This window comes from Salminus brasiliensis, chromosome 2, assembly GCF_030463535.1.
Source record: "Salminus brasiliensis chromosome 2, fSalBra1.hap2, whole genome shotgun sequence".
Classification (NCBI taxonomy): Eukaryota; Metazoa; Chordata; class Actinopteri; order Characiformes; family Bryconidae; genus Salminus; species Salminus brasiliensis.
In genome coordinates, this window is record NC_132879.1 from 27,109,274 (window position 1) to 27,130,804 (window position 21,531).

Sequence of the window (21,531 nt, forward strand, 5' to 3'; positions counted from 1 at the left end):
GTTGAAGCTTTATGACCGCTTCAGTGACGCACATGAGTCTGAAAGAGAACCTGTGTAGTTTCTAAGACAGGGAAACATGATGGTTTCTAGCTTTAGCTCTGCCTAGTGGCCCAGAGAGAGAGAGAGAGAAGAAGACAAGGGTATGTGGTGTGGGCTCCTCGTTCCGGGCAGGACAAAAGGGCTTTCAACCCCTCTGATATTAGATTAACACACAGGAGGTCCCATGTAGCTGTCAAAAGACATTGATCTAAGACCACCAGTCAGATAAACGTACAAACTTCCTAAAGATAACAATACCAATCTCGGATGAGTTATTCCTTAAACACACCTGCACACACACCTGCACACTCCAGCATCTCTGAATGCCTTCTTTGTCTCCTGGTGTGACATAGCTAATATTTACAAGTTGTGCATATGGCTGTGACTATAGGCCAGCTTGCTTAAACACTCTCCCCAGCTGCTGTTGTTATCCTGACCTCACACGGACACCAGCTTCTAAACCCTTTGTTTTGAGGAAGATGAGAGACATAGCATGGGAGCACTGAGCAGCAAGAACTGCTTCCGCATTCAGATTAAGGAACCAATAAATATTAAAGGCATATGTTCATATTAAAAACAGTCATTTCAACAGAAATAGAGTCGTTTAAATAAATGAACACAGCTGAGTCCTTGGTAGGCAGGTTTTTTAGGTTATGGGTCTGATGGATGCTTTGCAAGTGTGTCATCACACCAGATGGGGAGGAGTGGAAAACTTGCAGTACCTGCACCTGGAAAATGCAATTGAATGTCTTTGATTTAGATGATCACCATATAACAGCGTTGGATAAGTATAGTAGAAGAAGGGAGTTGCAAGAGTCTGACACAGGATCAAAGCACATACCAGACAGACAGGTAAAATGCAGGCGTATCCTGCATTTTAAAACCTGGCGAAAACACCAGAAGGCAAAGCGTAGACTTCCAGGCTAATGTGCTTCACAAGAAACCAGCACTGCATACGCACCGACAGGCCAAGAATAACAAGACGCATTTTTGGGATAGCAGTGGGCTGCAGCTATGGTGGAGTTGAACTATTCCTTGAAGTGATCCCAAGGAAGATCCCATGATAGAGCCTCCCCTGCAAACTCAAAAAGAGTTAGACCCAGACAACTGGCCCTGACAACTGGGTTTGATATCCAGACTCGGCAAGCTGACACTTAAGCCCTTGAGAAAGACCCTTGACCCTCTCTGCTTCCCGGGCGCTGCAGGGATGGCTGCCCACCACTTCAGACATGTGTGCTTACTGTCCACTGGGTGTGTTTGCTCACTAGTGTGGATGTGTGTGTTCACTGAACGGATAGGTGAAAGGCGGAGACCAAATTCCATCTGTGTCCAACACAAATAGTGAAATATGGTTGTCTTTGTCCTTAAGACAAGGGTTGGAGACCAGTGCACTAGACACTCTTCTGCCTTGGGTGGGTGCTCGTTGGTGGGATCTGTGATGGCTATGGGTGCAGTGTGAGACAAAGAGGGGCAACACCCTCAGCTGTGGGCATGGATAGGTAGGTGCCAAGCATATCGTGTCAGAATTAGCTGTCCTGTGCTGTTGGGCCTTGCTGCCAAGGAGTAGCCAAAAAGTTATTTGACGTAATCCTCTTCATTGTAAAAAGGGTCACAGGGAGGAACCTGTGGTCATAAGTAGCAAGGGCAGCGATGACTGGAGTGGCAGGACTTGAGTTGAATAGCGGGTGAACTTGCCTAGCAACAGAAGCAGGAATTTCAGATCTTGGCCAGCTCCTCGTCCAGATCATCCTAAGCCTACAATTTAGCTGCACAACAATAGCAGTTTTGACTAGCATCATATGTGGGATCCAGCAAGGAATTTCACTGGACACAGGCAGGAAAGTCCTTTCTGTCACCAAGCCGCCCCATAAAACAACCACAAGCAATGTTAACACTCACCGTAAAAGTTCAGATGTTTATTTCAGCAAAATTACAGCAAGATTTTAACAGGAGAAGCTTAATTACAAAATTGTATATTCTCTACAACTGAGAATCGGTGGCAAAGATGAATAAGGACATTTAAACAGAAATACACACTGCCATGAGCCTTCAATTTTTGTCACTGTGAGGCATCCCATTCTTTAAATACATTACATTATATCCACTTTTCTTTACTTCTCTGCTGTTATGACCCTTTATGTGTTCCTGTTTAAATCATCAATACTCCTACGAAGGTCTCTATTAAAAAGACAAAACATAAAAACATCACCTTAAGGTTTAATAAACAAACATTGTACAAATAACAAGTAAACAATCTAATTTTCCCAATATTAAATTGCTCTATTGGCACATCTTTGGCAATCTTTTCACAATTTAGCCTTGCAAATACATTTTGCAAAGGGAAGAGCACAGTCCAGTCAAGATTTTTTTCCCCCTCTTGCCGCTTTGACGTCTAGCCAAGCTCATAAATGTATCCCCAAAAGGGGGATTCATGTAGAGGTGTCTTCTGTACAGGACAAATTTGTGATCTATTTATTAATAGCCTACTTCATTTGAATTTCTGTCTCGGTTTACTTCCTGACAACAGTGAAAGTGAATTGAAGCGAGTGCCCAAAAACTATACTGATGGCCTGGTATCTATGCCAAATAATGCAGCTATTTTTCCATATTTTCATTCAGTCCAGAGTGAATTGTTATCTCTTTAGCTCATGGTGATCATTTCATATTTGTCCTTCAGACTGCTGTCCTCTTCCTCTTCTTCGTCCTCCTCTTCTTCAGGTTCTTGGTGGGTTTGCTCTGAGTGGTCGGAGTGATGGAGCTCTATCAGGAGAAAGTAGACCACAGCCCCTGTGATTCCCCCTATCAACGGGCCGGCCACTGGGATCCACCACCAGTAATCTGCAGTGCTGCAGCGAAGAATATATGAAGGTATGTGAGTATATTTGGGTCAACATTTAACAGATAACCAAAAACCTTGTTTGTATGGACAAATAGCTTTAGAAATGTATTCTGCAAAACATACCCATACCACTATTTTGTAGATATGATTTATAGCAGCTCCATGAATAATATTGTGTAAATGTGTAAATACTGAATTTATGGTCTAACCTATAGAATATCTGCATGTACTAGTAACTAAATGCTTCACATTCTGAATGCAGTTTGTGCTTCATGGTGGTGGGGAGTAACTTGGTGAAGTCTAATGCAGAGACTGACAATAAATCTAAATGTCTTATATGAACAATAAATAAATAAATAAATAAATAAATTGCAAATACAACATGCCTATTCTATTAGAAGGAAATTATAAGTTTGTATTCAAATAACCGCTGTTCCCCTAAAGAGCAGTGCAGGTGACAATACAGTGCCGTCAGTATAGCCATGTTGCAGCCAAGGTTTTAAAAATTCATTACACAGTGACAGCCTCTGAGAGGAAAACCTTGGGTGATTCTCAGTCTGCGTTCTTATCTGTGGACTTTTAAAATGTCATCAGTCACAGCCTGAGTACTGTTCCATTTAGAAGTTCACATCTAGCCAAGTACAGTGCAAATGCGCTTGTTTTCCCCCTATGTTATCGAGAATCAGGAGATGACTTATGTGTCATCTCCAATTGCAAAATTGATGCATATTCCCGTCCTCAGAAGTTTGGACTTGCCAAGTTCGCACTATTAAGTATACTAGTCCAAGTACTTTGTATTGTGAATCCACTTTGGATATAGAAGATGCTATAAAACTAGAGTAGTCACAGTTTGTGCAGACTACATCAACGTTTCTTCAGATTTGCATATGCCAATTAATGAATTGGAAGAATAAAGCTTCAGTACTGTGCAAAGTCCGAGACCAGCTTTTTGTTTAAGTACACTTTTACAATGGAAATTTTGCCTATTTTCACTGCAGCATCAGTCTGATAGTAGTGCAATATTTGTTTTTAATGCATTTCTGTTGGTTTAATCATGGAGAGGCACGATGCAGTAGTGTATGACAGAAGTCTGACAGACTTCACAGCAGAGTGTTTCATGTACCATTAGTCCAGTCAGTTCTTGTTGTGCTTATAGAAATACACTGCGTAAGGTTCCCTTGGTTATCATCCTAATTAGCGCTTACCTTAATGTCATCAATTACCATGACATCATGATCTATTTGAAAAATACTGTGATATGAAATATTATCAACACCACTCAGAACTAATTATATTAAGAAACAACAACAGCTGGAATTGAGAGCATTACCTGAACACCTCCATGCCCCAGCCAGCCACAGCAGTAAAGAGTCTAGGCCCTAGGTCTCTGGCCGGGTTGAGTGGGTATCCACAGTTCATCCCCATTGAGACACTAATGCCCAGGATGATCAGGCCAATGGCCAGAGGCTCCACTCCTTTAGGAGCTCCTATATTTTTGCCATCGGTTATGGCCAGGATGCACAGCACCAGCATACCTGTTCCAATCACCTGCAGGAACAAAAAAGTGCATTACTGGTTTGGTTTTATTCATCATTCAAGTCTGATTTGAGACTGCTAGTGTGTCAGAAGAGAAGTATTTGCCTTAAATCAGTATTTGGTGACTTCTGAAGCATAACCAAGTACTTGAGATACCTTGGTATTTATGTACATAATGGGGAATGGATCCGTATGTGTAGGTTATCTAGTATCTGTAGCACTTACACTTGTGCAACCTCATTTGTGAATCCTACTAACCTAGTGTACACCTCCATGGTCAATTTAAGACAATTACATGACTGTTCTGTGAGTAACAGGCAGAAGTAGGTCACTGGGACCTAAAATCAGCTAATTGGTGGATGTACAGAGAATAAAGAAGCTAATCGATACACATTAGCCAAGTTCCCTAAAAAACAGAACAAAATGTTTGCTAACCTGAGGTTAAATGGGCTAACCTGTCTATATTCATCACCATTTTCCCTTTGTTTTGACTGCTGTAAATTTGTATTTCTGATAAGTTTAATGTTTCTGACTTGGCTAGTGACATACAAGCACCTTTAGATTTTTGTCTTGGCACCATGAATTGGCCAGACCCTCAATTATGGAATATAGTGGACAAATAACTGTGATGTACTAAAAAGGTCAAACATTTGTTGGGAATCTGTCATGCAGACCAAGCCTAGCAGACCTTGAATCTTGTCTCACTGCTCAAGTTGGCATCTGTCCTCCCAACCTGCTCATTCTGCTTTTTAAAACATTCCCTATACTTTATAAAATGTTCAATAAATGGACCAATTTCCAAATTCTGGTGAGAATATAGTTGATAACTTGCTAAAAGGACTACAATGGAAAAGCAGATCCCAGAATATTGCCATTAATCTGTGGAAGAAGTCACCTGGTCTACGAATCCTCCAAGTACAGTGAGATGTCGTCCAGGATAGGAGGCAAAAATGTGTGCTGTGGCATTGATGCCAGTTACTGACAGTATCCCACTGGTAAAATCCATGAAGGCATCTGCAGAAACATGCTTGTTACACTTGGTATTAATTGTATTAAAATGTAAAGCCACCTTGGATGACCTTAATTCTGTATCATGTATCAACAAAAATGGACAACTTTTAGTAACATCAGTCTGAACGCTGAATGCTGGATACCTTTATTTATAGCAGAAGTTACTTGTTGACTAAATACGGCCAAGGTTATTTCTGACCTTCAGTCAACATAGGTACATGAATAATGTAGCAATCGTCAGAATACCCTGCTGATAATGTTTAGTTTTGTGTGTGTATCACTAAATGCGAATTGAGTGATGAGTTTATACCATATTCTTGCTGTAGGTATCTCCTAATAGGTAAGGATCTCCTCGCATGAAGGACTATAGAGAATGTCTGTGTGTACGAGCCTCTCTAATCCCACTCACCATAATACAGCCCAAAAACTCCAGCTGCTCCAGCAAAGGCACCCAGGAACTGAGCGATTACATAAATAGGAAACTTCCAGATCTTCAGTTTTCCAAGTATGACCATGGCCAATGACACAGCTGGGTTCAAATGACCTCCTGGTGTACAGTAATAAAAAACAGCAGATAATTACAATAGACTCATTATATTAGATTACAGTCGTATGAAAAGGTCCTGGTCAACTAAAAAGTTTTGTTTATTTTTCAAGTGAAAATATAATGTAAAGTTTGCACAATTCAGTACACTTTACTTTTATTAATTTGTTTAAAATATTTGTATTATTAGATTTGTTTGTTAAATTTAGCAAAGGAACAGAAAAAAAATAATGACATGTATGTCAACATAAGATCGTAAAAGATTTAAAAGCTGAAAATAATGCTAACTAATTACTGTGTTATGCCATTGAAACTGAACCGATGGTTACAACATTTCTGACAGAAACAAATATATATATACTGGGGCCAGGGTTGCTCACCAGAGCTAGTGTACATGCAGTGAGTGTGTGTGTAGATCAATGTGGCTGTCAGAATGCTGGGTGTTTTTCGCCTCAGGCTGCATGTGACCTCTCAAAGAAAGGCAGAGAAGGTTTGGCTAGGCCTAAAAAAATCCATTTATTTATCCAATTATCCATTCACGAGAACCAACTGGAACGGCATATAGAAATCAACAGTTTATAAATGGTAAAGGGGTAAATAAACAAAAGAATAAATGTGTCCCATAAAACAAAAGAAACACATGAAGCAAATCGGTTCATCTTTCATGTTAATAAACAAGCAATACACCACATACACATCTGACATGTCATGCAGAATTATTTCAATGGAAGTTGATGTAAAGTCTACTGGTCCATTCATCATGGGAATGTCAGATTAAAATGATGTCAAAACATGAAAAACAGCAAAAATGGAGATGTAGTGTTTTTGCATGACAGTGATGATATCATACACTGTTTAATTAGAGAGATCTAAAAGATAATTAGGCTTAAAACAAGAACACCTAACACACCTAACAGGATACACCATCACAATGTATAAGTCATGCCACTTATATAACTTGACAATGGCCATCATTGATTTATTGATGGTTCCAAGAAGCAAGTCAGGAATGTCAATGCTTTTCCTCTAATCTCTCACAAGACATTCTTTCCGCCACCACCACACACACACTTATAAATCAATAGAGTACTAAACCTATTTACACCAGTCCAGTTTAAGCACATTTCAGTACATTTTAAGATCCATCAAGATTTGTGATTTTAGAGCCTGAAAAGCTAAAACAAGTGTTTGGAGATGTGTTGCTCAAATTCATGCACCCAGGTCAAACAGCTTTCTAGGTTCAAGTTAGAAAGGTTGTGTGTTTACCTGAAACTCCGCCAGCCACATAGACACCCATCATGAGCCCAGTTGTAAAGCCAAGGTGAATAGTTAGAGACTCGCCCAGTGTATTCCTGCTCAGGACTGTCTGAGCAACAGATCCACAGCCAAATAACTGACACCAGAGACAGAAGACAGTTACACTGCAGAAAAGATGATGGTTCAAATGTCCCTTTAAATAAATTGTATCATAAACCAAGAAAGCATATTAACAATCAATCGAGGCTAAACCAGCTAAAAGACCCATATTTATTTTTGTGTGTATGAAGAATCTACTAGCCATTCTTGCAGAAGGATTCAGGCTACCCTTTAATGAGTGGACTATGTGTGTCATTATGTTCAGTAGATTCATCCTCATTAAATAGATTAGAATTGAATACTCACCACCAGGACAAACGTTCCAAGAAATTCTGCCAAGAACTCTTTAAAAATGCCATGTTTCAGAGCACAGTGCTGCTTCATGGTTCTCTCTGGCTCGCTTTCCTTCTCACAGGAACACGCTCTTCTCTGGTCCAGTCAAACACAAATTGTCTGACTAGGTTTAAGCTCAGCCACATTAACACGCCCCCCCACCCCAGCATGACTGAGCGGTCCTAGCATGGGTCATTGATCTGTTAGAGCTGCCTCATCTCGTCCTATTGAATGTGTAGACCGATGAGACTGGATCCAAACACTGTCAACTACTGGTTGATTGTATTAAGACTAATAGCATGGTATTCAAACACAGTCCTTATGTGTTGATTAAGTTTGTGCAGACTTACAATAAATTGACGAATAGGCATAATTTCCTTTATATTTTCTTTATTTAAATTAATGAATAATATTTTGTAGTCACATGGCCTGTATGGTCTGATAAAAGACAGATATGAGACACCTACACACTAAAGTTAGTGAACTGTAATTAAATCCTTCCCTGAGTTTAGTAATATAGTTTTAGGCAGTAACAAAACTGAAAGTAAGTAATATTCCGGCAGCAATGCACTTCCCTTGTATTGCCAGAGGGAGGCAGAAGATCACACTCTCTCACAACTCACTGGTTAGTCAGAGGCAGGTTCACAATTTATGATACACAGTTCAGTAAAAAGATAAAAACAAAAGATGTTTGCTTGACCGTATAAGTTATGTTCAACAGCAAAGAGGGTAAAATTCACAAGACAATAATTTATATTAATATTAATATACAGTAATAAGTCAGATTTTTTTTTTTTTTTTTAAGTCCCTCATGCTGAGCTCACATTCCCGTCTTCGTCATCATAATCATCATCATCATCATCATCCAGATTCTTTAGAACTGGTTTCTTCTTACGCCTAGATGAAAGAAATGCATACATAGCTTAAGTGCTAATGAAGGAATAAAGCAACACAGTGTAGCATTTCTACGTTAAAATAACAGCTTCAAAGTCACTGAGATGCTTCACTGACTGAAAAGTGACTGTCATTGGGCTCAGCATGCTGCTAACTGCACTATGTAAAGTGAGCAGGATAATGAACACAAGAACTGCATAACACTGCATAACCAGAGTCATATTTGTCTAAGATCCTGTAGTATCATTGTACCAGTCCACATGCGTCTTTCACTCTGTGATGTTCTATATCTCTCAACACGTCCAGAAAAATGTCTTTTAGTGGTGGCTAAGTGACTTACACTTCCCGACTGTAGGGGAAGCCCATCAATCATCATAATATCATCTATGAAGATACTACAGCAAAATGATCTACATTGTTTGACAGTTTAATATAATTTTGATCAGATATCTCTGAAATAGAACAAAATCTAGTACATCCTACTATCTGATGTATATATGTGTTTGATGTCTGACCTGAGCTCAGTCTGCAGGGTTGTGAGCTGGCTCTGAAGTTGCTCGTTGGTCTCCTGCTGATCGTCTAGTTCTCTCTGGAGTTTCTTTTTGCTGTGTTCAAGCCTTTCTATCTCTTCCTCTGCCTCATCCAGCTGCCTCTTTACTGTCTTCAGTCGCAGAGTCAACTGAAAGAGCAGTTTAAGAAAGAGCAATGCACTTTTGAAGGGGATCTGACATATCTACAGTTGAACGTCTAGGCAGCTGCTAGCCTAGGAAAAATACTACAGATTTGTTATTTAAAAAAAATGAAAATGTGGTATTTTTCATTTCATATTTGAACTAGGGGTTATCAGTCTCTTAACAGAAGTGTATTCTGTTGACTTCCCCCTTTTTATTTGCAGATGTGAACCAGGTCCATCTCAGGATTTGAAAAGCAACTAGTTCTAAGAGTTTTCACATCTCCAGCCAAGAGTAAGACTGAACTAGAAATGTAAGTATGTGTTGTTTTTGTAATACAGCAAGTTGTGACAGTTATGAGTTCCCATGTAAGTGTAAAGGGCAGTGCAGCATGATCCAAGTAGAAAGTTTGCTGGCTCTCACCTGGTCCCTCTGGTTCTGCAAAGAAAGCTGCTCATCATTCACCTGCATGCTCATCTCCTTCATCTTTCTCTCAAGCTTACGGTTTGCCTGCTGCAAAGTGTTACTGTCTCTGCACATAAGATGGGGCACTATTGGAGTACACATAAGACCACCTCAAATACATTAAATATTGCACAGTAAAAATCTACCATTCTGGGTCTGATAAAGAAAGGCATTTTTAGACATTGTTAAATCAAATCACATTTTATGTCAATCCATATGCAAATCATCACACACAAACTAAAACATCTAAATATAAGTGACAAAGGAGAGGTTTAAGCTACTGTGCTTCTGTGTGTATGAATTTTCACCTCTCCTCTTCCAGAAGTCTCTCCTCCAGCTCCTGAATACGAAACTCCAGTCTGGAAACGAGACCCTCTTGACCTGACCTTTGAGAGCCTTCTAGGTGGGATATTCGACACTTCAGGTCTTTATTCTAGACAAAGATTACAATGAGTCTGCATCAGACAATGACATTCAAACATTTAATGCACAATCATATCAGAATATTATGACCACCCCTGGCTTGTAATGAACTCTGCTCATTATATCAGCTCCACTTCCTACACCTGACACTGTAGTTCTATAATTACAGACTCTAGTCCATCTGTTTCTCTGGATACTTTGTTAACCTCCTTGTCACCCTATTCTTTAACAGCCAAGACCCCACAAGGTCACCTCAGAGCAGGTAGTATTTGGGTGGTGGGTCATTCTCAGCCCTGTAGTGACACTGGCATGGTGGTGGTGTGTTAGTGTGTGTTGTGCTGCGGTCCTGTGGGGTTCTGACCATTTGAGAACAGGCTGAAAGAAGACTACCAAAGTATGTAGAGAAATAGATGGACTACAGTCTGTAATTATAGAACTACAGAGTGCTCCTGTATGGTTAATGGAGCTGATATAATGGTCTGAGTTCATTCCAAACCAGAGGTGGTCATAATATTCTGATTTGACTGTGTTCAATAGAACATTATTTAATAGTACCAGTACTAATTAAATATGTCACATGAACACAATTACTGTGTGTATTTGTCTATTTGTTTATTTGACGTAATTTGTTTGTGGCTCATTACCTGTCTCTCCAAATTGATCTTGTCACACTCCAGATCCTGCCGAGCAGCTCGCTCCTGCAACAACTCTGCTCTTACCTGCTCTACCTGTAAGAAGGATACATACACACACAGTCACACACTTGTGTAAGCAGGGCGAGCAAATACAACAAAAATGAACTAATGAACAAAAAAGTGCCTTTTTACTACTGTAATAAGAATGTAGTGCTGAGGAAAAGAGGATCAACCGCATAAAATATAAACACACCCAAATAAGTGCTCCTTTAAATGCTACATGGTTCTCTTTACAACATGGACTACTAACCTACTATACAAACATGACAGGCAGTGCTCCATTAAGCCAACTTCATCAAGATTTCAACTGAGGAGCTTTAGTTTGAGGCCAACACTCAATGGTTACCAAAAATAGCTATGGTCGCTACTCTTTGTTAGATGGGCCCTAAATGGGGTCAGGGGCTTGGAGTGCATTAGCAGCTGAACTCGGATCAGTTAGCAATTAACACACTTAGCCCTGTTATGCCTGTCTGTTAGAATCAGACAAGACAGAAAGAGAGAGCAACAGAGAACCAGAGAAAAGAAGAGCATAAAGGAGAGACCTCCACCTTTTAAGATTTCATAGGTTTGTTGAATCAACATGTCTAGTGATATGTGAGCTGCTGAGAGAAGGTGTGTGTTAGCTTACAAACCAGTATTTCCGAGCTTATTTGCTGACTGTAGGATTTAAAAAAAAAAGTAAACACTCATTTCAGAGAAGCCCTTTGTAAGACTCAGCTTATGCCCCACTACTTTGCCTTAAGACAAGCCTCAACAGCAATCTGAAGTTTGATAAGGTAGACATACTTTTGTTTATGAGACACACAATAGCTTTAATTGGGCCTGAAAGTGGGATTGAAATATATCTTAATAAATATTTTAAAAAATTAAAGGCAAGTTAAACAATATAGTAACTGATTACAGAGGGTTATTTGAGTTAAAGCAACTTCCTCAAGTTGCTCTAACTCACATTTTTTAAGTTCTGCATCTTAGTTTGGTCAAAAACACATGAGTTGTTTCTCCCCCTTAACTTGTACTCTTCAGTGCAGTTTACAACTCCCCTTTTTCTCAGACTTCTGACCACAAAGAGGTGTTGTGTTGAGGGGATACAAACATCCTGGTGCTTATCAAGCAAGGAGTTAGATGGCTCAAGATCTTTACTCAGAACTGTGTTTTCATGTAGTGTCAATTCATTGCCCTTAAGTGACACAACAATCTTAACTGCCTGCTCATCAAGAGTGAGAAGGTCATACATTTTTGATGCTAATTCAAAATGAACTGTTGACCAAACTAAATAAAAAATTAGGGGAACATCTTAGTTATCCTAAGTTGAATTTACTTAAAAATGCCCTGTAATCAGTTACTAGGGTCAATGTTAGGTAACTTTGTTGCACTGGCCTCATGGACAATCATATCTAGGACAGTTTATCATTATTTAGGCTAAAAAAGTAAAGGGGGTAAAATAAAGCAGAGAGAAAAACCAAAGCAGCAGTAAATCCTGTCAGTCCTGAGCAGATAATATCTACAAATGTTATAATCAGGTCTCAAGCACATGTGAACAAAGGTCTGTGTTAAAAGGTCTGGAGGACAATCTCCAGAATGGTAAATAATAGATATATATACCAGCTAATATAGCTAATAACAGCTAATATGGTAGTTGTGATAGATTTGATGTGTTTCTCATTAATAGAGCTGTGTGCAGTAATGTACACACCTGCTCTCCGACTCTCTCCATTCTCTGCATCAGTGAGTCGCCGCCGCTACGTTCCTCTGCCAGAGCCTCCTGCAGTTGAGCCACCCGTGCCTAAACACACACAAAATGCAATATTATCACAGGAAATGAATAAGGTCACTATACGGGAAATTTTATATGACAACAGAATATATAATTATGCATACTAATGCAATTAAAATAGTGTATATATATATATATATATATATATATATATATATATATATATATATATATATATAAATATATATATATATATAAATATAAATGTATGTTTTTGGGTGGTGGATCATTCTCAGCACTGCACAGTAACATGGACGTGGTGGTGGTGTCACTGCTGGACTAAGAATAGTCCACCAACCAGAAACAGCCAACAGTGTCCTGTGGCAGTGTCTTGTGACTTATGATGAAGGCAACAAACTGCAGCAACAGATGAGCAAGGTGGTCCAACTAGGTGGGGGCGTCTAATATAGTGGACAGTGCTTAAAAACCCCAGCAGCACTGCTGTGTCTGATCCACTCGTAGCAGCAAAAAACACACTAGTACACTACCACCATGACAGTGTTACTGAAGGTGAGAATGACCCATCACCCATATACTACCTGCGCTTTTAACAGCAGTCTGTAATTATACAAATAACTACAAAGTTTTCCTATAGAGGGTATGCATCTGATGTGACATGTGGGAGTCACTATGGCCACACCCAGTGAGTGGCAAAAAGACAGATATAAAAATATAAAAAGACACATATATATATATATATATATATATATATATGTGACCTTTGTGCTCCTAGTAAGGAGTTTGCATTGTTTATATGAGGCCCCTAGTCTACTGTTCCTTCTTTTATTTTGCCATCAAATGACATCATGTTGAATGTTTACAGTATGTGGGTGTGTTAGGGGGGTTATGTGTGGGTCACACCCACCCATGCAAGGGTGATGTTGCAGTCTCTTAATGGCAAATGTAGACACTTAATGTCTCCAGCTCCACACCTTACCAGTTCCTTTCTTGATGTCTTTGGTTTCATTTGAACCTTTCGGACCAAAATTGGTTCACCACAATGGAATATTATTGGCACCTCTTTGCTGAACAATGCAGAGTTTGTATGCCATTTAATAATCATGCAGTTAATAAGAGCTGAAATGAATGTGTGTGTTTACAATAGTTGTAATTAACCTGTCAAAATAAACATGGGACAAAAGATGTGTGGAGTTAGGAAAAACTGAGCTTGAAAGACTTTAGCTTTGGTGTACAACAAAACAACAGCGAAACATCACTGTATGAATATCTGGGCAATTCTTTTTACTGTGAGTATAAATATAAATTTGTATGTGTGTGTTTGTACCTCCATTAGTTTCATATGTCTGTCTTGGTCATCATGTGTCATTCTGCTGCCCTCCTGCAGCTCCTCCACTTTCTTCTCCAGCTGCTTGCACTTTAACTCAGCCTGCTCTAACTCCCCCTCACGCTGAGCCAACTCAGCCTCCAATCCACAAAGCTGCACACACACACAAAGACAAAGCAGTGCACTAAGTAACTCACTCTCTCACACACACACACACACACGCACAAGTACAAAACAATAGACTAAATAGTAAATGTTTTACTAAGAGCTTGCTGCTATGGTCATATACATGTGGAATATAAATGTGGAAGTTCTACATTTATCATACATCTTTTCTATTTACTATAACATACAGTTTCCAGTGGATAATCCTGCTTGGTGTCTTTAAAACTAAACAGAATTCTCATCCACAGATTGTTTACTATACTACTCTTACCTCTATCGCCTTTTTGGCAGCAACTCAGTGATTTTATTCCCAGGGTCAATAATTGGTACCAGATGACAATTGTCTGACCACACCCAGCAGTGTGTGTACATATACTGTGTGTGTGTGTGGGTGGGTGTGTTTATGTTCACATAATACCTTTTTTTGACACTCTTCTGCAGCGTGTGTGTGTTTCTCCAGCTCAGCCTGTGAGTTGCGTAGCTGTGTGCGCAATACACTGAGCTCCTTGAGGCTCTGCTCTCTGGCTTCATCCACTTGATCCTGCAATCTCTGAGTTTCTCTCTCTGAAGCTGTTAGCACTGCATTCATCTACATAAACATGCAAAGAGGAAGGAAAAGAGAAAGTGGAATGGAATTGTTAAGTGCAACTCTTTCTATTAAACAGTATTTTCTTACTATTCATCTGTTCAAATGCCTGTTAAAATAAATATTTGACACCCTTTATTGTGTTTTTGTTGCTCTCCATTTATGTAAATCACCTAAAGAAACATGTGACGTAGCATGCAAAATTTGTACCTTAAAATAACAGACCACCGGTTTCTGCACTATGTAACTTTGGTAAAGCTGTCAGGACAGAACTGTGTAACGCTGCACAACCTGAGCCATATTGGTGTAATTCCTGTGATATTACTCTACTGCATCAGTCTACATGCTTCTATCACTTTCGGTGATGTCTTTGTATCTCACAGCTTGTCTAGAATTGCATGTGTAAAGCGTGTCCATCAGTGGTGCCTCAAAGTGCGAATTATACTTCTTGACTGTAGAGGGACCCCAGTAGCAAGGAATATCAGTTCTCACTTAACGCTGCTTTAATTTCCCCTCACCTCTTCCTGTATTTTCTCAAAAGCTCTGTCTTGCTTCCTCCTTTCCTCTTCCAGCTCCCTCTTGCTCTTCCTAAGCACCTCTACTTGCCTTTCCTCCTCCTTCAATCTCTCCTTCAGTTGCCGGTGCTCACAGTTCAGCTTGGTCAGCTCACTCTACAAGCAGGGAGATGACGGATTTCATTGCAAAGAAAGACCATGTCTAATTCAGTCAAACTATTTTGGATATGGCATATGGAGAAATGCAATGCTATGTACAAAGTACAATAACCATTTTACAGTTCCTGATTACTCAGAGAACACTCGAATAAGGAGAATAAGGAAATTAATGTAAAAAAAAAAACTCTATTGTGAACTTTCTAGATATTGTTGCTGTCAGACAAAAACCTTGTATCTCCAAAATAGCAACTTTACAGGAGAATGAAAAATCTTAACTTTCAATGGAAGTCAATGTAAAAATATTTTATTCCAAATATTTTTAGAGCATTTCTATTGGTCCATTCATCATGACACAAGAACAGCAGAATCACTTTACATCAAAAAGTCAAAAATGGCAAAAATGGAGATTCATGTTTTTGTCCGACAGCAACAGTATACTCACCTCTAATACAACAGTATCTGTTTTATGTGATATGTTTAGGTGTGTCTGCAGGTACAGGAGCATATTATGCACTTGTGTCTGACCTGTGTGTCCTCCAGGTGTCTGGTCAGAGCTCTGTTAGCACCACACATGTCCTCTTCTTGCTGTCGCACCTCTGAAAACTCCTCCTCAAGCCTCTCCTTCTCTTCCTAGTTAACCACACTAATGTTATTCTTATTCTTTTAAATAAGGAATGGGGATATTCAATATATGAAGATAATAGGGAAATAAAATATGTGTGAGGTAATCTTTTAAAGCCCCAAAAGTATGTGGGCTCACATTTCGGTTCCTTACACTTCTCTTACACTACTTACACTACTCTCATAGCATACATAGCAGTTGCTGAATAATTCACAATAGGTACTGAATTAATAACTGAATAATAATCAGTGCCAAATCTATAAATACTGATGTTAAGATGCAAACACATTCCCTCCCTCACCATCAGCATGTCCAGACGTTCTCTGAGTTGGCTCTCTTGGTTCTTTGCCTGCTGTATGATGTTGCTGAGGGTAGTGATTTGAGTCTCCAGGCTACGGACCTGGCTGAGAAGCAGCTCTTTAGCCAAGGTGAGCTCCTGGACCTGGGCCCTACTTGCTCCTCGTTCAGCCTCCACCTCTGATTTTTGATGTCCCAGAGTTGCCATGCCCTGAGAGAGAGAGAGAGAGAGAGAGAGAGAAAGCTGAGTCGCTCATGGTTGCTAACTCAAAGCAACGAGTTTTTTTCTGTCAGACACTGATGTGGTAAGAAACAAACTGCTGGTAAGGAAGTGCATATTCATTGGTGTAATGAGCATATTAATGAAATGTAAATGTGTTACAGAAATGTAATTAATTGTAATTTTTGCCATTTTGACATCATTTGAATTTGACAGTTGCTCTTTACATTGGTTTCAATATTACCAATAGAAATGCTCCAAAATGACTTGGAATAAAATCATTTTACATTGACTTCTACCCAAAGTTAAGAAGGTCCTTCTCCTATAAGGTTGCCATTTTGGAAATACAAGTTTAGCAAGACAGTGATAATATGTTCAGTGAACATACAATGTAGTGTATTGTAATTAAAATAATATATTTCATAGTAACTCTATGTGGTTTCAACTTGCCTCTTTAGCATCTTCAATGGCCTTGAGTAGTTTCTGCACCTCCTCTTTGTGTTGCTCCTTCAGTGTTTCTAGTTCTTTTGCATGGGCTGAGATCTCCTCTTCTAGAGCCCCCTTTAAGGCAGTGAGTTCCCTCTCCTTCCAGCGCAGCAGCTCCTCCTGCTCCTCCTGCACCTGCTGCAGCTCCTGGAATTCCATGCGTAAATTAGCAAGTTCCTGAGGGGGGAAAATGAAGCCAGACTTGAATAAACAATGGGCAACACTTTTTAGCAAAACAAAATGAAGGTAAAAAGAAGCAGGTGCACTGATGTATCACTGTTTGTGACTCTAAGGGGTCTCTAACCTGTAGAATGATTTCTCTCTCCCCCTGCTCAGTGCTTTTAGTGCTGTCCAGCTCATCATGCATGTCTGAAAGCTGTTGCTGCAAACCTTTCGTCTCTGCCCGATACTGTTCTCGCTCCCTCTTTATCTGTAAGAGTCTGGCGTACACAAAACAGCGGATACACAGATACACATCTGCATGAAACAGTTCTTTTAGTGTGACAGGAACAAGCAGGCAGGGGTTGTCATTCAGCACTTGTAAAGCTCTGTACATGAAAATTACTTACTTTTCAAGTGAGACTTGCAGTTCTTTCTCCATGTCAGTAAGTCGCTGACGAAGGGATACTTGCTCCTGTTCACTTCTACATAACTTGTCCTGCAGCTTCTTCAGTTCCTCTGTACTCCTCTCACTTGTCTCTGACAGGCTCTCTCGGTTCTGTGAAGACAAATACAAGCTACAGTTAGGAATACGACAAAACGCCGTACAAAACTTCACATTGTTTACTTGTGAGATCTCACCACAATTGACACGGATTAATAACTACCTTGATTTCCTCCTCCAGTTGTTGTTTAAGCTGAGTAACCTCGCTCTCCAGTGCTGTCTTTTTGTCCTGGAGCTTCTTTATTTCAGCCACTGAGTCAGACAGCTAAACTCAAAACACAATTCCATGACAATGGTTTTCTCACATTTCTCACATTTTTTCTTTGCTCACATCAACAAGATGATTAGAATTACAAATATGTCTAATATATCAGTATCCACACTTGTTTTTCAAGGGATGAAAAACCCTGAACACTGATCTATCAGTGGCCGCATCATCCCTTACCTCCTCCATGTTCTGGACAGCACATGACCTCAACATCTGGATCTTCTCAAACAACAGATTCACCTTCTGCCTGATGATCTCATCACCTTCGCCACTCCTGTAGGCCAGTGTGCAAATATATACAGCATAGTGTGCAAATACATACAATACATTTAAACGAGAAGGTTGTTCACCATATCACAGATATGATCCTGTTTGTGCTTGAGGGACATTTGGTTCACTGTCTTTAGCAGTACATGAACATCTCGGTCTGGGGCCTGAATACCCATTCTAAAATAATGAATCAATATAGTTTGCTTTTTTTATTGGAGATGTTTAGATATGTATTTCACATCTGTAAAATGTGAATCACCACAAAGGGCTCAACTGCTAATGTGGAACGTTCAGACTCGGGCTTGGAAATCCTACATTCCAAAGCCTGGGACTTTTGAGTCCACTCAGCTGAAATAACATCACGTTATCTGAGGATTATAGAAGAGCACAGCTCTCCCCAACTTTCATCATCAAAAGATTCAAACAAGGCTTTAAAGCTTAGTGGAATGAGATTTTTTCACAAGATAACCCCACCAGTTCACCGCAAGATCTATCTTATGAATCTATGTTGACTAATGTGATTTTTGATATTTAAGTTCTTACCCTTCTTTGAGGTAGTTGAACAGCACCAGTTTAGTTGCATCTTCATCTGGCTGGTCTAGAAGTTCTCGCTGTCCTTTCAAAATATCAGGGGTAACCTTACTCAGGAACATATAAAAATCCACATAAGGACTTAAAAATAAATCTTTCCCATACTGAAGGAGATCTACAGAATATTGTTTATCTACACATTAATCTATTTTAATTCTATTTCAATTTATGATAATAAATAATTAATAATTAATGTTATAGGACATAAACAAAAAAGTATGTAACTACTGAAGTACAGACATTAGAAATGTGGCAGTGAGATAGCGACAGCAAGAGCATTAACATTTGGACACAGCAACAAAGACTTTACCTGTGCCTCCCTCTCTGAGCTAGCGTGGTCACCATTTTGTTTTGCCCTCTCCATTCTGTAGATGGGCCTTCCTGGCCTTGATGGCTTTACAATTTCCTTCTGCTGTTCTTCAAACTGGTCAGCAGTCAGAGATCGTATATCAGCCTCATAAATGCTCTTTCCTGTCTTCAGCCTCAGCAGGGTGTCATTCCGAGAGGAGGCCGGCACAGCGTCAGCTCCTTCTCCCATTCCTCGTAATCCTGCATGTACTGGGCTTGTCCTGGAAGAGTCACCAGAACTGGACGCTCCAATACTTTGTGATCGTCTCTTCTCCTCATGACCCATTTGGTTCCGGTGTCTAACTCTGCTGATTCTTTGTGAGGACCGTTGGTGCTCGTTGCCACAGTCAGGTACAGACAGTCTACAGATAATGTGTGATGGGCGATAGGGTACACTTTCTGCTGTTGGTACTTCAGAATCAAGCTGGCCCTGGGCTCTTTCCCTCCCTGTCCCGGGCACAGGAATCCTGGCTCTCTTTACCATAACGTGAGATGCATATACAGGTGAAGAGTTTGTGCTACACTGGTTTATGTCAGAGTCAGCCATATTGTCAGCATGATGGTGAACTCTCTGTAGGTCCAGACTGTTGGACCTTGGATCATAGGGTCTGAGGAGCTCAGGGTGTCTCTGGTAGTTTAGCAAGGGAGAGCCTGGGCTGGACACAGGAACCTCTGAAGACGCTGTCTGAAGATGCCTCGTTGATCTGTAATCCGTAAGAGGATTGGAGATGCTGGAACCTCGACCATTCATGGTTGAAACATACTCCTGATGTGGCTGATCCTCATAGAAGACATCTGGGTAGGCAGGAGGCTGCGAGGACTTGTGAGGACCCTGCCCGTTTAGAATCACATAAGGACGGCCCTGTATACCCTGAACCTGTACCCTCAACCCAAAGGATCCTGGTCCATCGGCGTGCGACTCTTGAATTTGGTCATACTGATTATCGCCAAGATGCATGTGGTCATCCTGTAGCTCACTGTTTCCATGCAGTGCCATTCTGAGTTTGTGTGTGAGGTCTTCCAGGATACAGGAGATGCTGAAAAAACAATAGGATAGGCACGCAGTCTCTGGGATCTTCTGTGTATGTATGTTTCTGTCCAGGCTGACACTAAACAATAGTGAGCAATGACAGCAAGTTTTTTACATCATCTTGTGGAACAATAGTACAGCATTAGTAGGTCATCCAGCTGCACTTACGACAAAATGAGAGGAGAAGAAATCGAGCAGTGCTCCAACTCTGGGGTCTACTGTGACAACAGATGCTCTTGTCCATTAACAGTGTCCTATTGTATCGGCCTCCTACTTGACGGCTCGGGTCCTTATCAGCACTGGATTGGATTTGTCTAAGAGAGAAAAAGGCATGAGGATCGGCTGCGGATGACCAACTTTTTAATATTCACTATTCAAATATAATTAATAGAGTTAAAAAAAAAAGTTAATTAATACAAAAATTCAATAATTATCCTCAAATTATTCCCCAACATAGTTTGAAAGGCTAATAAAACCAAGACATACCTGCTACAAAATGACCTAGCTAGCTCCCCAACTGACGTGACCTACAACTATCTCTACATAACCTGGTCTTCGCTGGCTGTCTCAGGTGGGTTACATTTCACACAGCTTGCAGGACGAGAAAAAATGTCAACTTTCAATGACTTTTCGATGAGTATTTTGCACACACCTCAGTGTATCGTTTTGTGGTGTCTTTGTACGACTTTATATGTCACTACAGCGTTAAAATGTCTGGTTAATTCCTCCATGTTTTCTCAACCCCCTTTTCACTGTTATCAATAAGCCCGTTTCTCCTGCTGCTCGGTCGAATAACGGCAGCGAAGTAGGTGTGAAAGTTAGCTAGCTTACCAATGTTCACTTCAGAGCTTCAGAGCTTCAGAGTGGAGACGGCATCCCGCTCAGCAGGCGTTTGAAGCCAGCTCGCTCGTCCAGCGCCAGGTTAGCAGGCTGGCGTCCTGTGAGAAACTCTGAGCTCCAGCGTCTGGAAGCGAGTCTCGCTGGACTGGTATGACACTCCTACAAGTTCCCACAGAGCATCGATTGGTCGGCAGGAGGCGCGTGCTGAACTCTGACTCCCGCGACTGATCCAGGAGAGTCCACACCCTGACCCAGAGCTAACGGACCGCCGATCTAGAACGTTCCAGAACGCTGGTTCCTGAAGTAGAACACCCTGGTTCTCTGTGTGACTGATCAGAACTCCAGGCTGGAGCTAGGTGTCAACAGGACGTCCACCTACGATACGTTAGGATTTCACTGCTGTCCAATGAAAAACATGGATCTCCATTTTTGTCTGTTTTTACTTTTCAACCCTGTAGCTGCTTCTGTACACTGTGTCAAGCATTCTGGATGAACAGACCAGTAGAAGAAACTCTAGATTACTTGGTATAAACTCTTATTTTACATTGACTTCAGGATCAGAAAATTCAAAAAGCCTTCTTCTAGAAATTCACCATTTTGGAGAT

General features: G+C 40.4%; 2 protein-coding genes across 3 annotated transcripts; both read right to left on the minus strand.

Moving 5' to 3' along the window:
• Positions 1–1,940: 1,940 nt before the first annotated feature.
• On the minus strand, positions 1,941–7,862 carry aqp9a (aquaporin 9a). 2 transcript variants are annotated; one of them, XM_072672210.1, is made up of 6 exons: positions 7,632–7,862; positions 7,236–7,390; positions 5,835–5,972; positions 5,310–5,428; positions 4,209–4,426; positions 1,941–2,885 (listed from the first exon to the last, which is right to left on the minus strand). In XM_072672210.1, the coding sequence occupies exons 1-6, from the start codon at positions 7,682–7,684 to the stop codon at positions 2,681–2,683; spliced, it is 888 nt and encodes a 295-aa protein (XP_072528311.1). In that variant the 5' UTR covers positions 7,685–7,862; the 3' UTR covers positions 1,941–2,680. The 2 variants fall into 2 exon arrangements, with proteins under 2 accessions (XP_072528311.1, XP_072528312.1); XM_072672211.1 differs by having other exon boundaries at positions 7,236–7,362; positions 7,632–7,860.
• A 133-nt stretch (positions 7,863–7,995) lies between these two features.
• LOC140549970 (cingulin-like protein 1) lies at positions 7,996–20,123 on the minus strand. Its single transcript, XM_072673757.1, has 18 exons — positions 19,019–20,123; positions 18,661–18,755; positions 18,025–18,121; positions 17,743–17,844; positions 17,485–17,633; positions 17,220–17,355; positions 16,880–17,092; positions 16,214–16,420; positions 15,816–15,920; positions 15,135–15,287; positions 14,449–14,619; positions 13,866–14,018; positions 12,500–12,589; positions 10,756–10,839; positions 9,997–10,121; positions 9,647–9,755; positions 9,068–9,231; positions 7,996–8,555 (listed from the first exon to the last, which is right to left on the minus strand). The coding sequence occupies exons 1-18, from the start codon at positions 20,051–20,053 to the stop codon at positions 8,468–8,470; spliced, it is 3,276 nt and encodes a 1,091-aa protein (XP_072529858.1). The 5' UTR covers positions 20,054–20,123; the 3' UTR covers positions 7,996–8,467.
• Between the last annotated feature and the right edge of the window lie 1,408 nt (positions 20,124–21,531).

What these genes read in the sequence shown, in the direction of transcription:
- aqp9a (XM_072672210.1), bottom strand. Translation starts at nt 7,684, where the DNA reads ATGGCATTTTTAAAGAGTTCTTGGCAGAATTTCTTGGAACGTTTGTCC. An exon ending in AGTTTTTGGGCTGTATTATG is followed by an intron (nt 5,429 to 5,834) that starts GTGAGTGGGATT and finishes ATGTTTCTGCAG; the next exon opens with ATGCCTTCATGGATTTTACC. An exon ending in TGGGGCATGGAGGTGTTCAG is followed by an intron (nt 2,886 to 4,208) that starts GTAATGCTCTCA and finishes TCTTCGCTGCAG; the next exon opens with CACTGCAGATTACTGGTGGT.
- LOC140549970 (XM_072673757.1), bottom strand. Translation starts at nt 20,053, where the DNA reads ATGGCACTGCATGGAAACAGTGAGCTACAGGATGACCACATGCATCTT. An exon ending in GACATATGAAACTAATGGAG is followed by an intron (nt 12,590 to 13,865) that starts GTACAAACACAC and finishes GTGTGTGTTTAG; the next exon opens with GCACGGGTGGCTCAACTGCA. An exon ending in TGGAGAGAGTCGGAGAGCAG is followed by an intron (nt 10,840 to 12,499) that starts GTGTGTACATTA and finishes TCCTTCTTACAG; the next exon opens with GTAGAGCAGGTAAGAGCAGA.